This window comes from Vicia villosa, unplaced genomic scaffold (assembly GCF_029867415.1).
Source record: "Vicia villosa cultivar HV-30 ecotype Madison, WI unplaced genomic scaffold, Vvil1.0 ctg.000004F_1_1_1, whole genome shotgun sequence".
Lineage (NCBI taxonomy): Eukaryota > Viridiplantae > Streptophyta > Magnoliopsida > Fabales > Fabaceae > Vicia > Vicia villosa.
In genome coordinates, this window is record NW_026704934.1 from 975878 (window position 1) to 995305 (window position 19428).

The 19428-nt window shown below is 35.1% G+C and overlaps 2 protein-coding genes across 4 annotated transcripts; both read right to left on the reverse strand.

Moving 5' to 3' along the window:
- Nucleotides 1–5974: 5974 nt before the first annotated feature.
- On the reverse strand, nt 5975–8435 carry LOC131621422 (monofunctional riboflavin biosynthesis protein RIBA 3, chloroplastic-like). The gene is made up of 6 exons (XM_058892467.1): nt 8039–8435; nt 7713–7934; nt 7316–7641; nt 7027–7156; nt 6643–6939; nt 5975–6481 (listed from the first exon to the last, which is right to left on the reverse strand). Exons 1-6 carry the CDS (start codon nt 8381–8383, stop codon nt 6290–6292), a joined length of 1512 nt encoding a protein of 503 aa, XP_058748450.1. The 5' UTR covers nt 8384–8435; the 3' UTR covers nt 5975–6289.
- On the reverse strand, nt 8385–13548 carry LOC131621421 (pentatricopeptide repeat-containing protein At1g12300, mitochondrial-like). Of its 3 annotated transcripts, none has more exons than XM_058892466.1 (3): nt 13417–13548; nt 11783–13338; nt 8385–10837 (listed from the first exon to the last, which is right to left on the reverse strand). In XM_058892466.1, the coding sequence occupies exons 1-2, from the start codon at nt 13434–13436 to the stop codon at nt 11793–11795; spliced, it is 1566 nt and encodes a 521-aa protein (XP_058748449.1). In that variant the 5' UTR covers nt 13437–13548; the 3' UTR covers nt 8385–10837; nt 11783–11792. The 3 variants fall into 3 exon arrangements, 2 of the variants coding, with proteins under 2 accessions (XP_058748449.1, XP_058748448.1); XR_009289564.1 differs by having other exon boundaries at nt 8387–9800; nt 10724–10837; nt 11783–13509; XM_058892465.1 differs by having other exon boundaries at nt 11783–13509.
- Between the last annotated feature and the right edge of the window lie 5880 nt (nt 13549–19428).

The following is a 19428-nucleotide window of genomic DNA, read 5'->3' on the forward strand; positions in this document are numbered from 1 at the left end:
ATTCAACAATGTTCTGATACAAATCTAGCATGAAGTGATGTTGGTAGAAATTCAAAGCTCTGAAGCTATCCGAGGGAAGCAGAAATCAGTAGCTGCGAATGTTCTAAAGATCCAGAAAACTCAAGTTCTGAAGCTGTCCTAAATGGAAGCAGAAATCAGAAGCTGTGAATGTTCAGAAGATCAAAGAAATTCAAGTTCTGAAGCTGTCCTAGATGGAAGCAGAAGTTAGAAGCTGTGAATGTTCAGAAGATCAAAGAAATTCAAGTTCTGAAGCTGTCCTAGATGGAAGCAGGAATCAGAAGCTGTGAGTGTTCTAGGGATCTAAGGAAATTCTAGTTCTGAAGCTGTCCAATGGAAGCAGAAGTCAGAAGCTATGAATTCTCTAAAGACAGAAGCTTATATGATCGTCTCTACCGAAATAATCAGGGAAGTTTTTTTATTAAAGTTCTTCGAGTATTTATTTCAGGGGGAGATTATTTATCTCAGGGGGAGACATATTCATATGCTTATGCTATAGCTGTGTAATTTGTCTTTTGCCGTCTGTCCTTTCTGATCGCAAATTCATATCATTTATATATGTTTTTGTCATCATCAAAAAGGGGGAGATTGTTAGAACAAGATTTGTTCTGATCAATTATCTTAGTTTTGATGATAACAATAATATGAATTTTGCTTAAGATAATATGGTACTCTAATCCATTGCAATTTCCTTTTCAGGAAATATATATAAAGAGTACGCATAATTCAGCGCTCAGAAGCTTTGTCTCAAAGGGTTCAGCATGCAACATCAGAACATGGTCTGGCAAGACATCAGAAGATGGTCGAAGCAGAATCAGAACATGGGTCTATGGAAGCATCAGAAGAACAAGAGAACAGAAGCACTGAAGTTCTGATGGTATCACGCTCAGAAGCACTTCAAGGTCAGAAGATCAGAAGATGCTATGCACCAAGCTGTTTGACTCTGATGATATTCAAACGTTGTATTCACAAACATCAGATCAGAAGGAAGTACAAGTGGCTAGCTACGCTGACTGACAAAAGGAACGTTAAAAGCTATTCTAGGCTACGTCAGTAGACACAGCGTGAACAAGGCTCGAGGTAGTTGACAAAAGCGTATAACATTAAATGCGATGCTGTACGGAACACGCAAAGCATTAAATGCACTCAACGGTCATCTTCTCCAACGCCTATAAATATGAAGTTCTGATGAGAAGCAAGGTTAACGATCCTGAACAATACAATTCAAATTAACTTGCTGAAACTCTGTTCAAATCCAAAACTCAGAATCTTCATCTTCATCAAAGCTCACTACATTGCTGTTGTAATATATTAGTGAGATTAAGCTTAAACGTTAAGAGAAATATCACAGTTTGTGATTATCGCTTTCAAGAAGCAATTGTAATACTCTTAGAATTGATTACATTAAGTTGTAAGGAACTAGAGTGATCGTGTGGATCAGAATACTCTAGGAAGTCTTAGAGGTTATCTAAGCAGGTTGTAACTAGAGTGATCGTGTGGATCAGTAGACTCTAGAAAAGTCTTAGAGGGTATCTAAGCAGTTGTTCCTGGAGTGATCAGTGTGTGATCAGAAGACTCTGGAAGACTTAGTTGCTGACTAAGTGGAAAACCATTGTAATCCGTGCGATTAGTGGATTAAATCCTCAGTTGAGGTAAATCATCTCTGCGGGGGTGGACTGGAGTAGTTTAGTTAACAACGAACCAGGATAAAAATAACTGTGCAATTTATTTTTATCTGTCAAGTTTTTAAAGCTACACTTATTCAAACCCCCCCTTTCTAAGTGTTTTTCTATCCTTCACTTCACATACAAGGTATTCTCACTCTGACTTCTTTGAAATCCTTGTTGAATGAAGTAGCTGTCAATTTCACTATACCATGCTCTAGGGGCTTGTTTCAACCCATAGAGAGCTTTCTTCAAGTTGTAAACTTTTTCTTCTTGGCCTTTAGTCACAAAGCCTTGAGGTTGCTGCACATATACCTCTTCTTTTAATTCTTCATTCAGGAAAGCTGACTTCACATCAAGTTGGTACAGGTTCCACCCTTTTTGAGCTGCTAATGCAATAACTGTTCGTACATTATCCAATCTTGCAACTGAGGAAAAATTTTCACTATAGTCAATTCCAGGCTATTGTGCATAGCCTTTTACTACCAATCTAGCCTTGGCTCTTTAAATTGACCCATCTGGATTATGCTTTAATTTGTACACCCACTTTACTCCAATAGCTTCTTTGTCATCTGGCTTTTCAACTAGCTGCCATGTTTTGTTTTTCTCAATGGCATTTATCTCTTCTTGCATCGCATTCCTCCAAACATCTTCTTTGATTGCTTCATCAAAGTTTTCTGGTTCCACAACACAATAGTTGCATCTTGCATAAATATCACTCAAATCCTTCAATTTTATTGGAGTTGAGTTGGGAGATGATGAACTTGAACTTGGTGAACTTGGATAGGATGAGGAACTTGGTGTACATGGGGCAGGTTGCTCATTCTCAGTTGCTGAATTTTGTTGTTGTAATATGATTACAGGGACTGTTTTCTCCTTCATTTTGTCTACTTCCCAATTTCAAGAAGCATTCTCATCAAATACAACATCCCGACTAATGATCACCTTGTTTGTCTTCAAGTTGTAAAGTCTATAGCCCTTTGACATGGAACTATAGCCAATAAATACAAATCTTTCATTTGTTTCTTCCAGCTTTGTTCTCTTTTGTTTTGGAATTTGAGCATAGCAAACCCATCCAAAAATTTTAAGATGGTTCACCGACGGTGTTCTTCCACTCCAAGCTTCAAATGGAGTCTTTTTCCACACGGCCTTTGTTGGACACCTGTTCATCAAATACACAGCAGTGTTAACGACCTCGGGCCAAAAGGTTTTAGGTAAACCTTTCTCAAGTAGCATAGATTTCGCCATCTCCATCACAGTTTGGTTCTTTCTTTCAGATACACCATTTTGCTGAGGTGTATAGCCAACAGTGAGCTGTCTTTCAACACCTTCATCTTCACAAAATTTGTGAAATTCATTTGAGGTGCACTCCTTTCCTCGATCACTTCTCAGCATCTTTATAAATCTGCCACTTTGTTTTTCAACTAATGCTTTAAACTTCTTAAAGATTACAAACGCTTCAGATTTTTGTCTCATGAAATATACCCAAGTCATGCGGGTAAAGTCGTCAATAAACAAGATAAAGTACCTGTTTTTGCCATGAGACAAAGTATTCATAGGACCACACACATCTGTGTGTACAAGTTCCAACACTTGTTTGGCTCTCCATGCACTTTCCTTTGGAAATGGTTGCCGGTGGTGTTTGCCTAGGACACATCCTTCACACACACCAGATTTTTCTTCAATTCTTGGTAGCCCATACACCATCTTCTTTTGATAGAGTAACTTGAGACTTTCATAATTCAAATGCCCAAGTCTCCTGTGCCATAAACACGAGTCATTCTCTTCTCTGGCCATCATGCTTACATTTTTCTCATAGTTGAAAGATAGTGGAAAGCTCCTGTTGCTAGTCATCTTCACAACGACAACACTTCTTCTTTCTGAGTCAAAAATCCTGCACTCTCTATTCTCAAAGTTTAGAGAATAGCCGTGCTCCAGAAGTTGTCCAATGCTAAGCAAATTTTCGTCTAATTCTGGCACATAAAGCGTGTCATGCATGACTTTGCTTCCTTGCTTTGTGGTGACTCCAATGCTTCCTTTCCCTTTCACTTCGACATGTTCTCCATTGCCCAATTTAACTTTTGAGCCAAATGAAAAATCAATGTTTATAAATGCTTCCTTCTGTCCGGTCATATGGTTGCTACAGCCGCTGTCCAAATACCAAACATTTTTACCTTCTTCATGCAATGCTTTTTGACAAGCAAAACACAAATTTCCTTCATCAGATTCTCCTTCTGCGTACGAAGCATGTTGCTGATTTGCAAGACGACAATCCTTTTGAAGGTGCCCGAATCTCTTGCAATTGTGACATTGCGGTTTTCCTTTGTTCCAACAGTCCTTCTCGTCATGAGTGCCGCTGTTACAAATTCTGCACCATTTGTTTGATGCTTCATTCCATCTTCCGCCATTTGCGCCTCTTCCAAATCTGCCACGTTGGTTTCGACCTCTGCCTCTGCCTCTTCCAAATCTGCCACCTCTAGTTTGTATTTGGGGCTTATTTTCACCATTGTTGGACTGAATGTTGAGTTTAGATTGAAAGGCACTCTCAATTGATTTTTCAGAATGTCGTAACATCCTTTGCTCGTAGGATCTCAAAGACCCCATCAACCCTTGAACAGTCAAGGTTGATAGATCCTTGGTTTCTTCTATCACACCCACCATTGGGTCAAATCTTGCTGTCAAACTAATCAGAATTTTGTCAACAATTCTGCGATCTTCTATCGTATCACCATGCGACTTCATCTGATTCACCAACTTGGAGAGTCTGTTGAAGTACTCATTCAGGCTCTCGTTCTCCTTCATCCTTTCATTTTCGTAATCTCTCTTAAGAGATTGAAGCTTCACCGTTCGCACCTTTGAGTCTCCTTCGAACTCTTGTTGTAGGATACTCCAGGCTTCTTTCGATGTTTTAGCTCTCATAATCCTTGGGAAAATGGATAGAGAGACTCCTCTTTGAATCATTCCGAGAACTCCAGCATCTGTGATCTTCTTCTTCTTCAACTCTTCAAGTCGTTGGCTTGATTCTTCAGCTTTTTCTTTTGATTTTTCAGCCTCCGTTGGTGCCGGTTCTTCATATCCGGTTTTGACATACTCTAGAACATCCAAAGATGTGAATAGAGTCTCCATTTTAACAGCCCAAAAATCATAGTTATCTCCTTCAAATAGAGGAACTTTGACATTGCTGTAAGTTGCAGAAGGGTTGTTAGTAAAAGCCATAACTTTTGTTGTTTTTGTTGGGGCTGCAAGGATCTGCAGCTCTGATACCACTCTGTTGGTGGTATTCTAGAGGTGGTATGTTATAAATTATAGTATTGCAGAATTCTGCAGAGGAAAACTGTTTTTTGACACTTTTTGCACTATACTTCCACTGGTGGAAGATATGCTTTAAAACTGCACCGGACACTTTTCTCACTATACTTCCACTGGTGGAAGATATGCTTTAAAACTGCTATTTTATTGAATTCATCACCAACTGCTCTGTCTTTCTTAACATTACAAAGCCTTTATATAGGCTTGAATCAAAACGGACTTAGAAGACAATAAGATGATAATTAAGATGAGGACTCTTTGGTTCTCTCAATCTTAATGATACAATTCTAACATAAAGTCAATCATTATAATGTGATGGTTACACTTCTTTCATAATGCTCACTAATAGTGGTGATTACAACACATTAATTTTAACAAGCTTTAATATAATGAAACTATTGAGAGATGGATTTCGATCCTTTGAAAAAAGCGGGGAAGATGTTCCATAAGATGCATGATATGCACATGTCCCTTGCTTGCAAACATCTTGGTGAAAACATCCGTAGCTTGCTTTTAGAGGTTTTGACATTTCCCAGCATTATGATAAGACTAAGATCTATTGATGACATGATATCATAGAGAACCAATTTATCATGTCTTGTCTAGCGTGTATAACCGCATTGGTGGTGGCTGGACATGTCATGGTACCATCAAAATAGCTACGAGATCACACTCTACAAGTAAAGCATTAAATTGGACATGACATTGACATGCAGGGAAGTTGGAGCCATTCAGTTTGAGGAAGGCATATGAGTGTTTAAGGCCACAACTGAGTTTACATTAGAAGTGATGAGAATTTCAGATGTGGTAGAGAAAGATATGGCTAAGGCAGATTGTATTGCTTTTAGGCAAACACTACTGATATCATATAAAATATCGTGATGAATGGTTTATTGCATTGCTTTACAAAAGATTGAGTACACTTATATATAGAAAATACATAGCCTTACTGTACCACAGAATCAAATTGCATAAAATCATCCTAAACATTAGCTATAACAATTGGTACTGTTATCCATTAAGTAGCAATACATTTAGTAAACTGAATACAATTTCCACAAATAAATTTCATCCTTTGAATATATTTTTAACAGTATGAAAACTTATTATTCTTTCGTATTTATGTGCGACAGTGCATGTGTTTGAAACTGCGACTCTGTAGAATTTTAGTATGGTAGCTTATGTGTTTTCAGGGTGAAAATGTCGTTTGGACTCGAGAAATGGCTTCCAAACGCAGTTCCAAAGACATGTGAATTTCGATTATTTACAATTGAATCATTGAGTTTCTGTAATGATCCTTATATATCAGACCCATAAATATGACCCATTTTGGTCCTTTTTGTTTCTAAGTACCGCTTATTTTGTTCTGTGATTGGTGTTAACACAGGAACACGCCCTATCACAGCCAAACCATATCCTTTAAGACCAACAAACTTTGCCGGATTGTTGGTCATTAGCCTCATAGTTCGAACTCCAATATCCCTCAAAATCTGCACATTCATTATGATTTAGTTAATCATTTTTCAAGCAAAAGCTATGAAGTACTGATGACACAGACACTATACATGACACAGACACTGATACGTGTCAGACACGCCTTAGTTCAAAGGAGTTGTTACTATAGAAAGTGAAAGTGATTGATAAGTCTAACCTGAGCACCGATTCCATACTCACGAGCATCAACAGCTAAGCCCAAATCTATATTTGCTTGGACTGTATCACGACCTTGATCCTGCAAATTATAGGCTTGAAGTTTGTGGCCTAACCCAATGCCTCTTCCTTCATGACCTCTAAGATAAACTAGTACTCCTCTTTCAGCTTCTTCAATTAACTCCATTGCCAAATCTAGTTGGTTTCCACAGTCGCACCGAGCTGATCCAAATATGTCTCCAGTTAAACATTCCGAATGTACTCGTACTAGAACATCTTGACCATCTCCTATGTTTCCCTATGTAATAAAAAAGAAACTATAATCGAGAAAATATGGTTGTGTTTTGCATCACAACAAACCATTTTTGTAAAGAACTTTGTTTACCTTTACAACAGCCACATGCTCAGTTCCATCTAACTTTGAACTATAACAATAGGCTTGAAATAGACCCCATTTTGTTGGAACATCAGATACGTAAGTTCTTTCAACTAGTTTCTCTCGCTTTCTCCGATACCTTGACATAAACAATTATTGCAAATTACTAATTAGTATTCATATTAATTATGATCAATTCTTATTAAACACAATTCATCTGATAAAAGCGGATCCTCTCCGGTGACCCGATGGTCTAGAGTGGATACCGCGTGCAAGACTAGTTTCCAAGATTGCTTACCTTATCAAATCAGTTATTGAGACAATTGGTAAGTTATATTCCAATGCTAAGCTTTTCAAATTAGGCAAAGATGCCATATTTCCATCTTCAACATCAATAACAGCGGTGAGAACAGAAAATGGAGGCAATCCAGCCAATATAACTAAATCCACAGAAGCCTCAGTATGACCGGCTCTTCTAAGAACTCCGCCATTTCTATACTTAAGAGGAAAAACATGACCTGGTTTTCTCAAATCCTCTGATTTAGACTCCGGAGATGATAGAACACGTATCGTTTTTGCTCTATCAGCAGCCGAAACACCAGTGGAAGTTCCATATTTTGCATCCTACAATAACAATTAAATGAGCTACAAAATAGACACAATAATATAAAATGTGATAGTTTAATACTAGTTACCACTGTGATAGTAAAAGTAGGGGCAGACGAATCCTCTTCTTCAGTCTCTGGTGACATAAGAGGAAGATTCAATCTTTGAAGATCTTCTTCTTTCATGCCAACAGAAATTATTCCTGATCCATGCTTAATCATAAAAGCCACATCCTTGGTACTAATAAGAGATGCAGCCTTTATAAGATTTCCTTCAACATTATTGTTTTCATCATCAACAACTACTACAAACTGAAAACAGAAAAAATGCTCTCAAGTAGTCAAGTTACTACATATATTTCAAGACATATATGTTGCCGTGTCAGTATCATGTCTATAACAAACTTCTAACTAACCTTTCCTTCGCGCAATGCATTAAGAGCATGCTCGATGGACGAGTATCCCTTAGAAGGACAATCTGGATCACCTTCGGCTTCGCTCACAAAGAAATCATTAGTTTCTTGTGTTATGTAACTATCAAAAGCTCCCGAGATTGATCCATTTTCATTTCTCTTCAAATCACTATCATCAAACATGTCTTCATTTCCAGCTTTAGAGAATCCAACAGCACAAAAAGCCAAGTTTCTCACGTTGTTCTTCCATAGACCAAATCTTGCACTATGATGAGTAGTGCATGAACGATGCAAGCTATTGGTGATGACGTTGGAAATCAAAGGACGAGGGAATGAAGCAGAGTCCATAGGTAGAGGACTATAAATTTTTGTTCTTAGAAATTTGAGGGAAAAATTGTGGTGTTAATTATTTAATGTCACACATAATATTTATAAAAATGGAAAAATAAGTACACCTCTTGTTATGGATGTGATTCCAGCACGAAGCATTATCCATTAGTCAATGTTTATTTTTCTGGTTATACTTTAGTAACACGTAAGAACTAAGAACCACATTCTTTTGTACTTTAGTTAAGCTTAATAACAAGTGGCGTTGCATGATATAACGGAAACAGTTATGATTAATTAATTTTTGGGTCCTCCTTTGTTACCCTACTAAAAATATTAGGTAACTTTATCGAATTTTTGAGTCCTACTTACTAAAAATATTAAGTAATGTTTCGTGTACCTGTTTAATGTGTTCCTAAATGACTCTTTTAATTCAAAGAAAAACAAACCTTTATTTATAATGTGACAACCATGTTTCATTCACATATTTAACCAATAAAAAAATATAAACACAAACCGTCTCAAAGTGTTTGACATGTTCGACAAACTCAGTTTTTATATTTGAATACATGATGCTATTTCATAGATCCATGCACATTCTTGTCTTTCTGATTTGAGGTACTCTTTACTTTTCATGTTCTTGTCTTTTTATTTTGTTTTATCCTTATGTTGTAGCTATTTGTTAATAGCAACTCATACTCTACAATAATTAATTAAGTAATCAGGTGAAGAAAAAGCAGAAAAAATACATGCATTCTGACAGTAGAAAATTGTTAAACTATTATTTCATGGAAGCAAAGTATTAGAAAAGTACATCAACAATTAACTAGAAATTTTAAATAGAACATTATAATCTCTTTGGCCTGGTGGTCCTATATAACATATCAGACACAATCTCATAGTACTAGTTGTTTTACAGGACCCAACACAACATCAAATCCCCTTTTCTGAAAGGCCTTAGCACAGTGTCACCATTTTATACAAGCACTTGAGGAAGTTTAGGCCATACTAGTTAACTTGCGATTTTAAAAGGAAAAGATGATAAATTGCCCTGATGAACTAGTCTTTACTTTTTTGAATAAGCAAAATCATTCATAAAACATGAGTCAGGCTCAAGATAAGCCAAGAACTCTCAGTCTAATATACACAATGCTTCTTTCACTAAATTTCACATTTTACTACTATGCTACACTTACCCCTCAACATATGTTGCTTTTTTCTAAACATACACAGCAATGCATCATTCATTTATAGCCATACTGAAATAGCTATACCACCAAAGCAAGCCACAATGCCAATATGGTCTTGATGGGCAAACACCACATGTCAATCATGCTGATGCGAATATAATCTTGATGGGCGAACACCACCTGTCCATGAAGCTGATGCGGAGTTAACTGATAAATAGCATCTACCATGAGCCCTTGAGATCCACGACCTTCAATATCACACTCAATAGCTTATCATGCACTTAAATTTTAAGAGCACTGAATGCATATGTACACTGTGTTTATGACTTAAAACCACATGTATTAAAAAGACATACTTCGTTTAAGCAAAATTTTAATCATGTCAAATAATTCTTCCAAGAATCTAATTAAACATCAAAATCAGCAATTTTACAGAAAATATAATCAAGCTTCTTACAAGCATGCAAGTTCTAAATTCTAAACCATATTCCAATAGTCAATACTTCGTTCCGATGCATAATAAGTAGATTATGAAGCTGTACTGGGACCTTTGTAACACATTATGCAGCATTTTAATTTAGCCATACAAACACACTAAGTCATTTTTAGCGTGTTTCAATTAAACTCCAAGCTTGTGTATGTTGTTTACAAGGTTTTGGAGTTTCAAGCTTGTGCATGTCGTGTGCAATGTTTTTCAAACCATTCTTCTACTAAACTACCTCTTAATAATTTCAATTATTATCATTGATCAAGAAATTATGCAGCAAAACAGATTTTCCATGCATCCTTGCGCTCTAGTGCCACTAGTTTACTTCTAATTCTCAATAGTATTTACAACTTAAGTACATATTCAATCATGAAATTGCAATGAAAACCCATGAATTAACCTGAATTATTTCTTGCATTGAAAACCCATGAACTAAACCTCAAAAAACTAGAGCATCAAGTTCCCTTGTGAAAAAGATAGTGGTTGATGATAAGGTAGATATCAAAGGTATTGATGAGAAACTTTGCTAAGATATGTGACAACCTCGGATTGTTTTTTTTTTCTTTTTCTTTCGGCATCTTTAAGTATACCGGATGTGAGAACTAAGAAAATTAAGATTAGTAAAGGATGTCTATTCTAATGTAAAGCAGGGTGAAATTATCAGTAAGTTTTCAAAATTGAAACCTCTCATTCTTTGAATTCATTCATGATGTGGCAGGTTAGCAGCAATGAGGAAGCAGATGATAGAGAAACGTTTTTTGCCATCTTAATGAACTTGAACATACACATCAAGAAGATCTGCAGAGCAAAATGTCAGACTTAATCAAACAATTAACTAAGGGGAAATGATAACTCTGACAACAATTTTTTGAGGTAAGCAATATGTTCTGCTCCAGTAGACTGACATTCCTAATTTTGTTTCTATAAAAGGAATTATAGCCATTTTGTTTCTATGTATGACTATCAAACTACGCACTTGTTGTATTTGCAGCAAACACAGTTATCTCTATACAACAACATTCTTTCTAGTTGCATTCATATGTGACATTAACTATAAGTAGTAATATGGTGTCTGAAAAATTAATGATGAATTGTTAATTGTCCTTTGATTACTTAAACAACGTTTGAAACAAGCCATACCAGTTCACCTTTTTTATTAGGATCCAAAAAATGATATTTCTACATTTTAAATTTTAAATTAAAATCAGGGAATGTTCAGACAAACCTCATTTTCAACATGCTTCTAAACCTATATCAAAATTAAATGGTGTACAGCATTTAATGGATAAGGGATCAAAAGAACTGTTGAAAAAAATAACCTATGGGATCCTATACAAAAGCCTATGTTTCCTCATCAGTGCATACACTCCTTAGGGAAGATATCCCCTCCTTGGAAAAAGCTTATGAAAAATGTCGTAAACTGTTTTCATAATTTCTCTCAAACAATCTCGCAAAACTTATGGCAGTAGATAAGCTTAAATAAGTCGATCGAAACAGGCCCTTAGTTACAAACTCAACCCAACAACACTCCTAAGACAACAAGTATAATATTCTACCAAATTTTATCAATTTTGAACTCACCAATCTATCGGCCTGTGAAGTATAACTACATTTATCAAAAGAAACAACAATAACAAAAGTCCTTTTCCAATTAGGAGAAGCAGCTACATAAATGAAATGATGAAATAAAAATGAAACATAAACTCAAAATAATAACAATGTATAGGTAGAAAAGCATCTTACATATTCGGCATTACAGTAGACCTCTCGTAATCATTTCTCTAAGAAGTTTCTCTGCTTTGTCATTTTCATTTTCTTCAAAGAGAGAAGCAATAAGTATTTCGTAAGTTATAGGATCTGGAATACAACCCTTGTTTTTCATTTTTGCCAGTGTGGTCAATGCTTCATCAAACAAGCCCTTGTTGCAAAATCCATTGATCATAGTGTTATAAGTATAGACGTCTAGAGTGTATCCTTTGACCAAAAGATCTTCAAAAACTTTTTGTGCATCCTCTAGTCTTCCACCTTTGCATAGTCCATTAATAAGAATATTATATGAGACCATATCTAGTTGAATACCCTTCTCTTTAATTTTTGTTAGTAACGCAATTGCCTTGTCAAGATGATTATTTTTGCATAAAGCATCCAATATAGAATTGTACGTAACTATACTAGGTGGTTGACATCTATCCTGCATCTCATTGACAAGCTCTAAAGCATATGATATTCTCCCAATCTTGCACAAACCATCAATAAGAGAATTGTAGGTTATTGTATTAGGAATAATATTTTTGTGATGCATTTCTTGAAAGAGATTCATGGCTTCATCAACCATTTTAATCTTACGAAATCCATTAATCATGACGGTGTAGCTGTAAACATTAGAAGTCACGCCCATTTGGGCCATACCTTTGAACATATCATTGGCCTTCCATACATCATTTACCAAACAATATCCATCCATTAAAGAGTTAAAAGTAAAAACATCAGGCCGGACGCCCTTTCTCATCATCGCAGCCAACACTTCCTTACCTTCTTTCAACTTTCCTTCCTTACAAAACGCATCAACCAAAATATTAAACGTATACACATCAGGGTCCATGTTTTCCAATATAATCTTATTGAACAAACCAATTGCATCTTTCAATTGACCCATAACGCATAAGCCACAAATTAAAGTATTATAAGTGACAACAGTAGGATAAATCCTCTTAGCAAGCATTTCAGAATATAAATCAAAAGCCTCCTTAACAAGTCTATCTTTACACAGACCATCAATGATTGTAGTGTACATTACCGCGTCAGGCCGAACCAACTTCCCATCAACTCGTCTCAGCAACTGCAAGGCTGCTCTTGTTTGTCCAGCCTTGCATAACCCATTAATCAATATCCCATAACAAACTTGATCCAAATGAAATCCCTGTGCTACCACCTTGTCATGAAAGTGCAATGCTTCATGGAGCTCACCTTTGAGACAGTGACCCTTCATGAGTGTAGTCAAAGTTACAACACTTGGCTGATAACCCTTCTTGAGAATGTTTGCAAATACAGAAAATGAAAGAGAGTTATAACCCAATTGACAAAAGCAATTAATCAAGATATTCAAAGTGACTAAATTAGACTTAATTCCGGTGTTGAATTCCAACATTCGATGAAGTGAAACAACAGTGGAGTAATGATTGGCTTTGACAAGGGAACCTAAAATCTTGGAAAATTCGATGATGGATGGAGTGGGATTCTGATTGAGCATGAAATTGAATGAGGAAACGAGATTGTCATGGAATTGAGAGTATAGACGCCTTGAAAGGAAGCATGGAATGAATTTATTAGGGTTTTGAAGTTGAAAATTGGGAATGAATAGAGAGACAATAACGTACCTAGCCTTCGAAAACGACATTGATATGAAATGGAAGCTTCTTAACTCACGACAAGTTTTTGAAATACTGAGATTCGTGATTCTGTAAGTACTACTTTAGTTCAAAAATGAAACTAAATTAATCAACTTTTTGTTCACTTTTTTATGCAAAAACTAATTACTAGCATGATTACATTATTACCCAACTAAAGTCTTATTAGAAGGCTAATTTAATATCTCTAGTTGTAAGTACTGTTTCATTAACTTTCTAATTCAAATTACTTTTGAATGCTTTGAATATTCAAATCATATTATTAACCATAAATTACTATGTTCTGATATTTAGAGAAACTCTACTAAAGTTACTATAATCCCAATAAAACTATCTACATTTTAAAGTAAATAAATATAAATAAATACAAGGGATGTTAATCTTTTCATTTCTATCTAAAGCGTCACAAATTTTTAAGGGATAGACAGAAAAACCAGATTCAGCAAGGTAAAGTGTTTTCTATCATCTAATTGAAATTCGTTAATGGTATTGTTGTTCTTCCTCTTCGCCATAGTTAAAAGTTTGTTGGCCATTACATTGTTCTTACCTATTTTCAAAATATTCATGGCATTTGCAGCTTTCTGTTCATTCAATTGTTATTTCAATCAATTTCTTTAGGTTATGTGCAGAACTTTGAGAAACCAAAATCAACTATCCAACACATGTTAACTGTTCAGAACTTCAGTTTTCGTTCTTCATCTTCTTTCACAAGATCATTATTTAGCTTTGTTATGACTTATGATTTTTACCATATCTATCTCAAAATCATATTACATCTTACCCATTATAACTAAGAATTATATCAATTGAAGTCATGTGACTTTTTTTCATTTTGACTAAATCATTCTCAAAATCATGTCTATTTCAAATTTTTTACAACTATCTTAAACTTTATATTATTGTCAACTTTATCTTTTTATTGATTATAATTGATTGACATCTCATCTCAATACTATTTCAAATAATATCATTTAAACATGCTAGCAATTTGCACTTGTCTTTAATGTTATGGGACACCATAAGTTAGATCCAAGCAACAAAACATGCATAAATGTTAATTTGCATTTGATAAAGTGACACGTAGATCTAGACAAAAAGACATACATAAATTGACCCTTTCAAGGATGAAATATTTTAAATATTAATATATATTCCAATCTTTTCATTGTAATATTATTGAAGAACGAGTTCATTTTTATCTCAAGATAATTTATTATTTAGTAGGTGTTGAATTATCACTCATTTGCACTTGTTTTTAATGTTAAAAATATGAATGGAATAATTTATGAAGTGTCATGGGACACAATCAATTAGATTCTAAGCAGCTAAATAAAAATAAACCTAACTCTCAATTTACAGTAAAATTTTACACTACTATATGATTTTTACACGTGCGGACACACATGTATATTACTAGTTTTTTTGAAAAATGAAAATTATATTTACTAATTATTAATGATAACAATTGTCTACTATCAATATATCTACTACCGATATATAAAAACTAATTACTTACATAATTATATTATTACCCAACTAAAGTCTTATTAGAAGACTAATTTAATGCCTCTGTAATTAATGTTTCATTAACTTTCTGAATTCAAAATACTTTGAATATTCAAATCATTTTATTAACCATAAATTACTATGCTCTCATACTTAGAAAACTCTACTAAAGTTACTATCTTCCCCATAAAACTCTCTACATTCTGAAGCAAATAAATATAAGGGATGTTAATATTTTCATTTATATCAGAAGCGTCACGAATTTTTAAGGGATAGACAGAAAAGCTAGATTCAGCAAGGTAAAGTGTTTCCTATAATCTAATTGAAATTAATTTGTTAATGGTGTTGTTATTCTTCCTCTTCGCCATAGTTAAAAGTTTGTCGGCCATTATATTGTTCTTACTTCTTACCTATCTTCAAAATATTCATGGCATTTGCAGCTTTCTATTCATTCAAATGTTTCATATTTCAATCAATTTCTTTAGTTTATGTGCAGAACTTTGGGAAACCAAAATCAACTATCCAAACCATGTTAAATGTTCATAACTTCAGTTTTCGTTCTTCATCTTCTTCCACGAGCTTCATTTTCCATTCGCTCCAATCTTGGTTTTCCACTTGCGGCGCTTACGGAATCTTTTGGTATTGCTTCGTATTCTTCTTCTTTTTTTGGATTTGGATCAGTTTTTTGTTACTTTTTCCGAATCGATTTTTGTGATTGAGAAATCTGAAGTGTTATTTTTATTTGATTTTTGAAGTTTGTTGTTGAACACAAAGACGAATGAATTGGTTGTTGTTAAGAAGATAATGAATGCTTTCGATAATCACATGGATGCAAAGCGTACTTTGCGTGAGATTAAGCTTCTTAGGTATTTACATCATGAAAATGTGAGTTATCTTTCTCTTCTACTGTTAATATATAAAAACTAATTACCTATATAATTACATTATTACCCAACTAAAATCTTATTTGAGGGTTAATTTTACGTCCCTAATTGTAATTATCGTTTCATTAGCTTTGTGAATTCAAACTACTTTGAATACTTTAAATATTCAAATCATTTTATTAACTGTAACTATTATAATTACGGTTATGCTCTAATACCTAAAGAAACTCTACTAAAGTCATTATCTTTCCAATAAAACACTACATTCCAAAGTAAATAAATGCAAAGGATGTTAATCTTTTCATTTCTATCAAAAGCGTCACAATTTCTCAAAGGACGGAAAGAAAAAACAGATTCAGCAAGGTAAAGTATTTTCTATTGAAATTTGTTAATGATGTTGTTGTTCTTCCTCAATAATGAATGAAAATGATAATTTCTGAAATATTGTTTCTTTGTGATTATGCATAGTAACAGTGAGTCTAAGGTATGATATATGGGATTGAGACCCAGTACTAAAAATCTCGGGGTGCTTTTGCAGACGCTTTGTTTGTGCGACTACAAAATCAATTTCCCAAAGCACACACTAAGAAGTTCAGTGGTGTGTCACTAAATTTTTTCTCGTGCAACTATAACAATTAATTCCCCACAACACAAATCACACATTAAGAAGTTTATGGGATATAATGGCCCATCCCCTAGAAATATCTATCTATGCTTTTCTCGTGCAAATATATCAATCAAATCCCCACGGGATATAATGGCCCATCCCCTGGAAAATAGCCACTTCACAGGCCGCAGTGGGTTGACCACACGTCTACCTCAAACCAGGTTTTCACCTTAAAGAGGAAAGAGGAACCGACCCTTGACCCAAAATAACTCCAGTTAAGTCCAATAAACTTCGATGCAAGATATCGTAAGTTTGCATGGAATCTAGAGCTCTGCATCCAGGATCACATAGATACGCCTCACGCAGGTAAAAATAAGCATCTCAATTCAGAAAAGAAAATATATACTTGTATATTCTTCCATTATAAAGTACTATGCATATAATACATAAAGTAAAGAGTGGCCGGCATGGCTACTCCAACAAAGAGACGCCCTCCCCATTTTATAGCATTTGATTTCGACGAATTTTCTCCCTCGAGATAAGCAAAGGACGGTAAAAGTGCTCCACTTGTTGCAAGGCATTCTCAAGGGGACAAATCTCTAAGCCTTACTTGTAGCCCTAAAACATGTCTATTTTTACTCTGAAAAACCTTTATGGTTGTAGCTTGTTACCTCTAACAAGCTATTCTAGTGAGTATATCTATCCTACCATTTACAACCATTTTTATCATGAAATCTGTTTGTCGTTGGATCTCTCACAACAACAAACTTTTATCTATTTCTAAGTTGATCAATCAAATAAAAAGATTTATAACAAGTTAACAAATGACAAAACCAAGGCATAAAAAACACATCACTTCATATAAAGACTACATTAAACCAACTATTCACGACTTAACAAACAAGTTTTTAGCTCATAATGAGCAGAGTACAGACTATCACGCTGGTTCTTAAGCTAGACATTCTTAAATACAAAGTAAAAAAAGAAAAACAACCTAAGAGCAAATTTTTTTCTTCTTGCAACAAATAATCAATAAGTGACTACTTCTGTCGCCCCAATTCAACAGAATGCTCATGAGGTGGTGAGAAGAAGATACTCTCTGTTTTCACTCAACTTTTTCCTTCACTGGTGTTATTTTCTGTGTATTTCTCTAACAAATGCTAAACTCTTTCCTGAATCTTCAAGTGTTGCTTTTATAGGTGCAAAAACTAGGTCTTTTTTACCATTTTATTGGATCATGGGCTTGAGAATAAATCAAATAAGACTCAAGGTTAAAAGACAACAAATTCCCTCACTTTCCTTCTCCTCTGTACACAATCAGAATCAGGTACAGACATTGGTGTGGGACAAAGTGTAGCATGGCAGACTGTAACAACATAGGTGTAGGCGGCGCTTGTCTTTTTCTGCATGGCGCGCTCTCAGTGGGTGTATTATGTACTGCCTTTTGTCCTCTAGTGCAATTGATCTTAGCCATTCAATTCAAATACTCTTCTATTGCAACTTCAAGCATTCCTCCAATTCAGATTTCTTCAATGCATGCCCTAGGAATCCAGTTAATTGTTTCTCTATTTCTCTTAGCTATTTCTAGCTTTAAGCTTTCTTTTTGACTGCCAGTTGTTGTCACCGACTGTCTTGCCTCAACTCATCATAATTAACCTTGCAACAAGAAATAAACATATAAAAACTATAAAAGAAAGCACCTATTGTGCTATGTGTAAATTACTATATAAATAACAAAAACGCAATAAATTAAACTAACAACTAACAAATCAACAAGCTAAGACAACTAATCATGACTTATAATAACTCATGAAATGTGGGTTGTCATGAATTTTCTATTTTTAAGTCTTCACTATCATGTCGTCAATGTACACTTCTAAGTTGTGCGCTATCTGCTTTGAGAACATCGTGTCCATGGGTCTTAGGTAGGCAGTGCCTTCATTCTTAAGTCTAAAGGGCATGATGTAATAAATATTATCATGATTGGAAATAAATGTTATATTGGGTGCATACGTGAGATGCATCTTAATATGATTCTATCTTAAGTAGAAGTCCATGAAACTCAATGCTTTTTAGCCTAAAGCATCATCAATTAGGCGATCTATGTTGGGTAATGGATATAAAAATTTCGGACATGCAGCGTTAAGGACAGTGAAATTGATGCACATGCGCCATTTGTTTGATTCTTTCCTTACCAATACCATATTAGCTAACCAAGATAGGTATTTTACCTCTATTATGAAATCGACATTTGTCAGCTTTTGCACTTCCTTATCAGTAATTTCTCTTTTCTCTTTGTCAACCTTGTGTTTCCTTTGAGACACTAGTTTCACAGTGGGATCAATGACGAGCCTATGACACCCCACTCTGGTATCTATTCCTAGCATATCCAAGGGTTCTCAGGCAAACAAATCAATGTTCCTTACGAGTAAGGCGACTAACACCCCTTCTTTAGATTAAGGTAAAGAGGTACCCAAACTGGTGACTTAGTGGTTCAAGGGCCCAATATAGACTTCTTTTAGGTTTTCTGTTGAAGTGAGACTTTCGTTTTAGGTCCCTAATCTAGGGTCCCAGCCCGCTACATTTGGGTCCCTAATAAGTTGAGAGCATTTTTCCGAGAATAATGTTGTAGGGAGACAAATCGTCCACCACAAGATACTTCACTTTAATTAATTTGGTGCTTGCCTCTGGATCAAACATTATTCTGAGTGTTATGTGGACCTTTACCTGTACCTTGTTCACTTGGAATGCTCCGATGTTGTCTGGGTCGAGTCGGAGCCTTTGGAAAGCACTCCAAAATAAGATATTTGTTGTGCTAATAGGATCGATCATCACTCACTTCAAATGCCAATTATCATACTGATCTATGATAACCACGATATCATTGTTGCGGAGAAGAACACCAATAACATCTTCATTCGAGAAAGTGGTTATGGATTCTCACTTTCTACCTAGGTTTTGGTAGTGTTGGCAAGTACAATGTTT